Source organism: Oncorhynchus mykiss, chromosome 11 (genome assembly GCF_057628025.1).
Source record: "Oncorhynchus mykiss isolate SJ-2025 chromosome 11, ASM5762802v1, whole genome shotgun sequence".
Taxonomy (NCBI): Eukaryota; Metazoa; Chordata; class Actinopteri; order Salmoniformes; family Salmonidae; genus Oncorhynchus; species Oncorhynchus mykiss.
In genome coordinates this window covers 60,936,446-60,946,718 of record NC_143032.1, presented here as the reverse complement: position 1 = coordinate 60,946,718, position 10,273 = coordinate 60,936,446, and the positions used below count along the sequence as shown (strand labels likewise).

At 46.4% G+C, this 10,273-nt stretch overlaps 1 protein-coding gene across 30 annotated transcripts in view; it reads right to left on the bottom strand.

The window, feature by feature from the left end:
* Positions 1 to 10,273, bottom strand: part of smtnb (smoothelin b) — a 68,073-nt gene that overhangs the window by 3,638 nt on the left and 54,162 nt on the right. For 9 of the 30 annotated variants that reach the window (XM_036935921.2, XM_036935923.2, XM_090190714.1 and 6 more), the window contains 9 exons: positions 5,890 to 6,069; positions 5,512 to 5,587; positions 5,119 to 5,151; positions 4,044 to 4,223; positions 3,841 to 3,903; positions 3,633 to 3,708; positions 3,320 to 3,475; positions 3,116 to 3,242; positions 2,724 to 2,875 (listed from right to left, as the gene is read on the bottom strand). In XM_036935921.2, coding sequence (XP_036791816.2) covers positions 2,724 to 2,875; positions 3,116 to 3,242; positions 3,320 to 3,475; positions 3,633 to 3,708; positions 3,841 to 3,903; positions 4,044 to 4,223; positions 5,119 to 5,151; positions 5,512 to 5,587; positions 5,890 to 6,069 — 1,043 coding nt within the window. Of the gene's footprint in view, positions 1 to 742; positions 1,912 to 2,723; positions 2,876 to 3,115; positions 3,243 to 3,319; positions 3,476 to 3,632; positions 3,709 to 3,840; positions 3,904 to 4,043; positions 4,224 to 5,118; positions 5,152 to 5,511; positions 5,588 to 5,889; positions 6,070 to 10,273 lie in introns of those variants that run through there. The other 21 variants (XM_036935929.2, XM_090190716.1, XM_090190718.1 and 18 more) reach the window with 5 other exon arrangements.

Below are 10,273 nucleotides of genomic sequence, written 5' to 3'. Positions count from 1 at the left end.
CTTCATATGACTTCCTGTAGGTTAATGATCATGTTTATATTAATGGATAACTCACTGTTCTCCTCATAATATGAATAACCAGTGGTATTTCCGGTGGAACTGTTGTTGATCCTGCCATTCACCTCCCCACTCCACAACATTAACTCCTACACCCACAGTCACACACTGGGAGAATCTCAATTGGGTTCTCAATTCCTCGCATCCTGTCCTCTATCCTCTCCTGTTGAAAAAGGTCAAAGGTATTTGAGAATAGGAGTCGAGGAGAAGAAACCAATGTGCTTGTATGAAATGACTCCTCGACTAGCTCGTCAGCAGGAAGATTACGTTTACAGCAGAGGAATCCCAAAATACATGTGTAAAGTGGTAAAAATAAATGTTTATAGATATAAGTAGCGTTTCGTTTTTAAATGTATGCATTCTTTTCTCCTCTGAGCAAACGGCTGATTCAAGGGGATGAGGTAGATTTCAAAACTCTTCCGTGCAGGAAACACTTGAGTACCCTCCGCCGGAGGAGGCAATCTAGGAGCTGATTAAACTCCTCCCTTCGCCTATTACATTTTTTTAACTCTCCTACATATGGCGACTACTTATCGGTTTCCGGGTGACGGCCGAGAGGAGGACGGAGGAGTCGAGTAAAGGATGGACTTTTCCCCAATTGAGAATCTCCCACTCACACCAATCCCACTCCATAAACCCCCAGCACCAGCGTGAGGTTCCGCCGTGGGCCTGTTCCCTCTCTCACCATGAGTGCATTTGGGGTCCTAGGGGTGTGACTCTAGGAAGAGTTTTTGGTTTTAACCAGGCCCTTGGTCACCAGGCCCCTGTAGAACTCCTGCAGGTACGTGTACACACACTTCCAATCCGGCTCACGCATCCGCACCATGTCCTCCACGTCCAACAGCTCGGGACAATCAGCCAGCTTCCTGCACCCGCACCCCGGAGAGGGAGCAGGGGGAGAGAGGGTATGAGAAAGAAGAGGGAGGAAGAGAGAGAGACAGAAAAAGTGCAGAAAATATATAGCGAGAAGGTACAGATATAAGTCAACAGACAGAAGGAAAGAAGGAGGATGAGAGAGAGAGAAGCAGTGAGCAGCCAAACAAGAGGAATACCCAGGGTGTGGAGAGGGAGAGAGAAAAGACAAAAACAAACCATAACATTACATTGTCTGTGTCGACAGACATATCCAGAAGTTGACGTGCTTCATGAACAACGTGACACATATGGGCGAGTACACACGCAGACACAAAATGGAAAATGAAGCGTCAGGCGCCGTTTTGTTTGTTCTGTGCACTGAGACAAAAGACTTGGACATGGGGGTATAGGGACATCAAACATAGAACATTGGTTTTGTTTTGTCCAGTACAAAAACAAGAGACAAGGAAAAAACAACAAGAATTCTACAATCACAAAGACATGGACCACAGGGTGAACCTAGAAGAGAAACACACTGGTGGTGAGTGTGTGAGAGGGGTTCAGTTGAGGCACACTGGCAGGTTGTGGGGGAGGAGGGGGTGAGGTTGGTGCCCAGGGAAAGGAGTGACAGTGCAGCAGAGTGACAAAGAGGGGGTTGTGGGGGTAGCTAGGAGGAACACGTGTTTGGCAATCTGGTGGTTACGTCATCATGGTCGTAACAGGTGAACTCAGCAGACACTGGTGGGTGACAGGGCAAAGGTTGACAGTACATGACCTCATCAAAAGAAGAGGTGACAGAGAGAGTGAGGAAGAGGAGATGGACAGATTAAAGGAGAGATGGAAGGAGATGGGTCTGGGAGGCAGTCAGTCGAGTGCTCTTCCTGTACTGTAGTAACCTGGTGGTTGTTGGGAAGGGGTCAGTCTCAGGAGTTTCCTGGTTTAGTTCAGGGTTGGTGGATGGAGGGTCACGTCACACAGCGGTTACTGAGGAGAGCATCTCTGAGAGGAGAGAGTGGATGGAGAGTGGAGGTTTAGAGGTACAGGACATAGTAGTAGTAGATCCAGAAGCTGACTTGATTGACCTGAGAGAGAGAGGAAGGATACAACTGAGCAGTGGGCCCAGGCTCATCACAACCCTCTCACTGTAGGCCCCTTGACACACAGTGAGTTGAGTAAAACAGGTGACTCTGATGCATCCAAAAGGCTGAATTCTGTGGATGCACATTCTCTTCCTCCCTCAGGCAGACAGTCATACTACTGTACGTGGATGGGTAGTTAGGTGGTAGCAAGGGTGAGGGTGGTGAGAACCCAGAGGTCCTGTACTGCTGAGCCTGAGGAATCCATAGACTGGCAGCTCAGTGTTGATCTTACAGAGGTCAAACAAACATACCCAATAGAGGGATCAAATCTGTTCCAAGAAAGAGGAGTGTGTTGGTTTTGGGAAGAGAAAGGCGAGGGAAGTAGTTTGTCTTTGGGTTCTCAAGATGTTTGACTGATTTTGAGTTCAATGGGTGGGCAAAGAGTTGGTTAGACAGCTACAGTGGATCTACTTCCCCAAAAACAGAGCCTTGGGGTGGTCAGACGATTGATGGTCTTGGGGACGGAGGAAGTTTAGAAGATGGTGCACTCAGATCCTGGTCCATTCTGCTGTAAATGGCCACGGGGCAACGCCAAGAGTGAAGCTTCCATTTACCCCAGGTCTGAAGTTCTGATGAAATGTTATACTCCGAGACATGACATTCAGTAAATCTATGAGCGTCTGCATGACGTACAGTTTACAAGTGTAAGTATTTGTGTATGTGTGTACTCACTCTGCAGTGCTGAAGGCCACCTCAAAGTTGTGTCTGCGGTTGGCAGGGGTGAGAGAGGAGTAGTCAAAGGCCTCTGGGAAGAAGTTATGGACCAGGGCACAGAACGCCATGCCATCACTCCAACTGGACGAGAAGTTCTGGATGTCCACATTCTGCAGGGGGAAAGAGAGGAGGAGAGAAATGATTCAATCACAAAGCATGAGCCAATGGTCACCCAACAGACTTCAGAGTATGTGAGAGAACACAGCATTGCTGACAGAGAACACATGGCAGAATGTTTTGCATGCAGTAGAGGGGTTATATAAAAGACCTAACCCTCATACCAGGATGAACTAAAGTGTGAATGCCTCAGATCTGGACACTCAGGACGGTGCCATTGTGGGTTGGCTCACCTGGTATGAGCGGGTCTTGGCGCGGCACCAGTCCAGGAGCATCTGTTTGATGGAGTTGGCATTGGGCACCATGCAGCTAGCTGAGCGCTGGACTGTGTTCACCTTGGCAACTGCTTTATTTCCTGGCCTGAAGAAGGGGGATTGGTTTATGCTAGTATTGACTTTTTCTCCTTCTTTACTATTCTTAGTCATTTATATCCTCACCCTCCGCTCTCCTTGTCCAGTTTCTCGATCATGGCTTTGCGGGACTGTGCGGCGGACATCTTGGGCAGAGTCTGGGCTCTCATCAGCTCCTTGCGCTTCTCTGCCTGCCGGCGCTCTGCAGCACGGGACACCGAGTCGTCCTCGCGGTCAAACACACTGATGGATGGAAGAAGAAAGGAAGAGAGAGAAGGGGTAAATGAACGTTCAACACAATGTCAGTCAATCCTATAGGGCTTGCTGAGAAGGAGGGTTAAAGACACAGAATTCAATAGAACACAGTATTATATTGTATCGCTATGGGTTCAGTGCTCACCTGCCCACTTTCCTGGTGGAGCTGCTGCTGGAGGTAGAGGAGGAGCAGCTGTAGGACTTGGACTGAACTGTCCCCACTAGAAAACACAGGGAGGTGGTGGTGAGACCACACAACACCATATATGGATAAAAAAGAGTGATAGTAATCAAATGATGACGATGATGAAAATGCTGATTTAAATTAGGAGGAGGCAGATGTGCTGACTCACCGTCTGTTTTCTTCACATAACTGGCCTCCATGATGGTGCTGTGAGCTGTCCTGCTGCCATCACCTAGACACACAAACATAGAAATACATTTGAAGTATTTCATCTGACTTGGGAAGATCATGCACGGTTAAATACGGGATAGTGTACTGCCCAAATATGTCAGCCATGTTGTCAGCCTAATACATGGTGTATGATTGGCTTACCAGACTGGGCAAAGCGGTCTGTCTTGGTGACTTGGCTGAGGGTGGAGCCATCAGCTGACATCTCCACCTTCCTCATGACCACCTCTCCAGCTCCTCCTCCCGTACGACCCTTCTGAGTATGCTCCGCTCTCTGCTGCCGAAGCTCCGCAAGACGAAACTCCCGCTCCTTTTCTCTCTGGTCTGAGATAGAGGATAGGAGGGAGGGAGGGAGAGTGTCAGTGGAAAAAGAGGGAGAGGAAGGCACTCAAGTTGACAGACTCTCTCTGCTACAAAGCTAGAGGTACATTTCAACATTCTTTCCAAAGTATCATCAAAAGCCTATGAACACAGAGCCACCCACAGGTGAAAGCCAAACACAACCAACCCCAGGCTGTGGTGGAGCACGTGCTGGACAAACATATCAAAGTGCAAACAAAGACTCTGAACGTCACGTCAGGTCGCTGAGATACTGGCATAGAAAGGCTAATAAATGCTGTCCAACACACTGATACCATAACACCAGTACTGACCCGATGCCTTGGGGGTTCTAGCAGTCTTACCTGTCCATTTACCTTCCTAAGCACCAGACTCACCGAATAACTCTCATTATCACTGAACTATATTCTTCAGGTCTCTCATTTACGGGGTTAAGGGCAATACAGGGATGAACTGGCTGCTTAGCTACTGAGCCCAAGGAACATTCTCTGACACAGAGTTCTCAGTCCTTTCTGGACTGTCAAAGAACAGTCAGCACTATGCACCCAGCCAGCCATTATGTGGAACAACATGAGGTGTGTTTGCCCTGTGGCAGTGACATCATGACAAACATTGTGACTCATGCATTTTAACAGATGTATTAGCATATCCCTCATTGTCCACCATACAGGCTCCTCATGTCCTTGGTTTCTGCTGGTCAGTTCATGATCAATGTGTATCACTGAGAAAACTCAATGATGAGCTTCAAGCACAATAACAGCACTGGTAGGACAGTATTGTTGACAATGAGGGGATACAACCAAGTGGGACATTGACAAATGACAAAAACGGATGCATACTGTATTAATATAATCCACACAAACACAAAGGACGTTCCTACCTATTTCCTCTTGAGTACATCCCAGTTCGGCCTCTGAGAGCAGGATGCGAGAATGTGAAAATAAGAGCAGAAAAGAAGAGGATGGAAATAGCGAGAGATGAGGCAGGTACATAATGCAGACTAGATTTGATGAAGGTCATCTACCAGCAGAGACCCAGCAGTTAAAATAATGATAAAAGGAAGACAATGATGGAGAAAAGACAGCAAAAAATATGAAGAAATAACAAAGAAATGGATAAGGTAGAGTGAAAAAAGCAGTGAATAAAGAAATGAGGTTGAGGTATAGAGTGGTCAAGTAAGTAGAGAGCGAGAGATTGAGAAAGGGCAAGGTGCTAGAAGTTGCAGAGGGGGAAGGGGCAGGGGGTTGGTTAGTCTGGCTGTGGTCTCACTCACCTCTCTTCCTCTTACGCAGATCTCTCATGGCCTGTCGGATCATCTTCCTCTCCTCAAAGTCCTTGGACTCATCCAGCTGTGGGAAAGAACAGGACAGGTGGAAGGAATGAGAGGGGTCGGTCTTCAGACAAACTCTGTCACACAGCTCCAAATACACACATACAGCACACACTCATACACAGTGTAAGTGCACGCACTCATACACAGTGTAGTGCACGCACACACACACAGAAATGTAAGGGTATGACCATTCCAAATGTACATTTTCCCAGCAGACCAGATTTAACACCTCACTAATACACATAAACAACACCAGATTCCAACAAATCTGGGGATTTGAGGACTAAGTGCGTGTGTGATATGGGGAGGGGAAAGTACCATTTTATCCAGGACCTCCTCATCGTCGATGGCGGCCAGCTGTTCTGCGGTCAGTTTTCTGGAGCACTCTTCGAATTTGTCCCGAGGTGGCGCATAGGAGCCGTTGGGTACAGCAGCCGGGGGCTGACAGCAGGCCACCCGCACTGAGGGCTCCACTGCCAACACGGGCTCTGAGGCCATCTATGAGGGAATTGTGAATTATTTTCAGGTTATACAGATTTTAAAATCAGAATTGTCATCCATTTTAGACTGAAAAACATTGCCAACTTTTTATCCTTAGCTAAGGGTCAATGTCAGTGGCAGCACAGGTAAACACATACAAAAGCCCATTAGCGTTGGAGGTCAATCATACTCAAACAATTCCCCAGCTGATGAGAAACCATAGGACCAGGACACACCAAGCCAGGGGAGAGACAAAAAAGGGAGGCTTCCAATGCATCAATCCCTACAGCTGTGTTTACAGAAAAGACACAGAGGCTTGCTGACATTTAGGATGGAATGAGCACCAGAGGATTTCAAAAAAACTTCCTGGAATCTTTGACAGTGGGAGGGGGAACATGTACACTTTCACACCCTCATGCCTACCCAGGCCCTCCAGCTATTCAGTCTTTGTCACAGAGAGTGAGGATTATTATACAGCAGGGGCACGGTATCCTGCCAAACAGTTAGCTCACCCATCACTGACCCCTTCTGACTGACCCCCTCTCAGTCGGTCTAAACCGTACGAGGCTTCCATGAAGAGAGGGCTCATGTCATGTCACAGGGGTAAAGCACTATTTTGGCTATGGGCCCAGAGAGCTGCATTAATGTAAATTATGTAGGATAGACGCCAGCTCCATTCTCCCACAGGATACAGGACTATACACACTACAGCACTGTAAAAGCACAATCACATTGTCCAGAAGCAGATAGCGCACCCAGTCAGTGCTGTAACAGACAGGAGAGAGATGTAGGGTTTTTGTGTGCCTTCACTGCTGACAGGCGAAGAAAGGAGATGAGTCATGGACATAAACACAGCATAGTCTTCCATTAAGATACCACTGTCTGGCTTTTTAACAGTGTATTTTAAGGGGCCATAAAGCCTATAGACATCTTGAATAGATTTCCATATGGTGCCACATGCCTTCTGCAGACTACAGAGGCTTGGCTGGTCTGCCTCTAGACTGCTGCTTTTGTTGTAACAGAGTCCAGGTCCAGATTTAGCCCCAGACTGCTGGCACTGTCCCCATCAGCTCACACCCTCCACCCCCTCGCTCTTCTCAGAGTCTAGCCAAGGAGAGGGTGCCCACCCAGTGTGATCCAGGGTGGCCTCTGGTTCTAGAGGTCTGGACTGAAACTCAGGGGTCTGACCCATGGGACAGGTCCTAGTGAGAGCCACTTGACCGCAGTGGAATGTTATTGGAGATGGCCCTGCCAAACAAACAATGCCTCACTGGAAGAGAGTGTGGCCATGGCGAGGTTAAGGGTGAGGGAGAGGACATATTCAACGTAAATGGTTATAGAATTCATTGGTGATTAGGGTAACAGTTATTGTGACCTAGGAAGAAATATTTTATTTGTCTCTCTAGGTCTCCCAACATGAGAATGGACCTCATATTCAGAGTGGCTGGTGTGCCTAACACTATGCCAGTGTGTAAAAGTGTCTGTAGACCCATAGGACTAGGTTGCACTGGGGAAACAGAACTGCATATATGATGAATAATTAAACGCTGGGAAAAAAGATGGGTACTCAGTTTTCTTTAATGAGCGTGAGAGTGGACATATGCTAAGGGTGTTTGGTGTGTCTAACATTACAACATTACAACATACAGAACTAGGTTATGTAAGCTGGTGAGACAGAAGTGTATCTATATAGTACCTTGTTGTGAAGAGTAAGGGTTGGGTAAGGTCAGCCTCCATGCACCCAACTCATCCATCTGTGACATGGCTGAACTCAAAGAGAACAGCTTCCCTGGGTCTGGAGAGGCTGATGGACAGGACCAGCTGAACTGGCAGCATTACTGGGCCTAAGAACCCAGCCCATCTGAATAACTAGAGGTAATACCAAATAAATACCCTTCAATATCCCTTAAAATGTCCTCAACACACACACAACACTGTCACTCGTGACCAAAACAGCAGAAAGGTCAGCAGGTTTCAGAGCCTATCAGTGTTAGCTGTGTTTAATACCATTAGAAGGTACAGTTGAAGTCAGAAGTTTAAATACACCTTAGCCAAGTACATTTCAACTCAGTTTTTCACAATTCCTGACATTTAATCCTAGTAAAAATGCCCTGTTTTAGGTCAGTTAGGATCACCACTTTATTTAAAAAATGTGAAACGTCAGAATAATAATAGAGAGAATGTTTATTTCAGCTTTTATTTCTTTCATCACATTCCCAGTGGGTCAGAAGTTTGGTAGCATTGCCTTTAAATTGTTTAACTTGGGTCAAACGTTTCAGTTTCCCACAATAAGTTGGGTGAATTTTGGCCCATTCCTCCTGACAGAGCTGGTGTAACTGAGTCAGGTTTGTAGGCCTCCTTGCTCACGCACACCTTTTCAGTTCTGCCCACACATTTTCTATGGGATAGAGGTCAGGGCTTTGTGATGGCCACTCCAATACCTTGACTTTGTTGTTCATAAGCCATTTTGCCACAACTTTGGAAGTATGCCTGGGGTCATTGTCCATTTGGAAAACCCATTTGTGACCAAGCTTTAACTTAACTGACTGACTGAACATCTTGAGATGTTGCTTCAATATATCCACTTAATTTTCCATCCTCTGTTTGCCATCTATTTTGTGAAGTGCACCAGTCACTCCTGCAGCAAAGCACCCCCACAACAGGATGCTGCCACTCCTGTGCTTCACGGTTGGGATGATGTTCTTTGGCTTGCAAGCCTCCCCCTTTTTCCTCCAAACATAACGATGATCACGATGGCGAAACAGTTCTATTTTTGTTTCATCAGACCAGAGGAAATCTCTCAAAAAAGTACAATCATTGTCCCCATGTGCAGTTGCAAATGTAGTCTGGCTTTTTTATGGTGGTTTTGGAGCAGTGGCTTCTTCCTTGCTGAACAACCTTTCAAGTTATGTCGATATAGGACTCGTTTAACTGTGGATATAGATACTTTTGTACCAGTTTCCCCAGCATCTTCACAAGGTCCTTTTGCTGTTTTTCTAGGATTGATTTGCACTTTTTGCACCAAAGTAAGTTAATCTCTAGGAGACTGAACGCGTCTCCTTCCTGAGCAGTATGAGGGCTGCGTGGTCCCATGGTGTTAATACTTGAGTACTATTGTTTGTATAGATGAACGTGGTACCTTCAGGTGAAATTGCTCCCAAGGATGAACCAGACTTGTGGAGGTCTACAATATTTTTCTGAGGTCTTGGCTGATTTCTTTTGATGTTTCCAAGATGTCAAGCAGAGGCACTGATTTTGAAGACGGTAGGCCTTGAAATACATCCACAGGTACACCTCCAATTGACTCAAATGATGTCAATTAGCCTATCAGAAGCTTCTAAAGCCATGACATTTTTCTGGAATTTTTCACGCTCTTTAAAGGCTCATTCAACTTAGCGTATGTAAACATCTGACCCACTGGAATTGCAATACAGTGAATTAAGAGAAATAATCTGTCTGTAAACAATTGTTGTAAAAATTACTTGTGTCATCCACAAAGTAGATGTCCTAACCGACTTGCCAAAACTATAGTTTGTTAACAAGAAATTTGTGGAGTGGTTGAAAAACTAGTTTTAATGACTCTAACCTAAGTGCATATGAACTTACGACTTCAACTGTAAGTAAGAGAGGGCAGAAAGAGAGCCTCTAAGTTTGCAGCTCCTTGGCTGGCTTTCCCCTTACCCCAGTCATAACAGAGCAGAGCTGACCTTCTTGACCTGGACTACAGCAGGCTGCAGGGTTCAAGATCACTCTGACTGCCTCTAGAAGATTGAGGAGCATGTCAGGCCCAATCTACTAGTGCCCTAATCACAAAGGGTCTGGACCAGAGGGGGCCTGATGGTGTGACATTGCTGTTCCACACCTGAGATGTAAATCAGAGAGCACACCCTGGCTGTGAACCATCAGAGATGGGTTTTGTTCAGTATCTGACCAGGAGCACTGTAAAGCGCGAACTCTGAGCCACATACCCCATAATGACGAGTAGAGGTAAGGAGTTTCTAATAGATTGAAGTGTAGTCCAAGTCCAACAATGTCTGGGACTTCTTTTTGAGGAGAGTGCCAAAGAACCATAGGGAGCCCAGTGTTTCGGCAGTAGACCAGAGGCTATCATCATGACCAGGCTGTTACCTAGAAGATTAAATGACAGCAAACAGGATACTTCCTCCCAGCACAGGAAGTGTGTCCCCTGACACATTTCCCCTGACAGAACACAGACACAAAC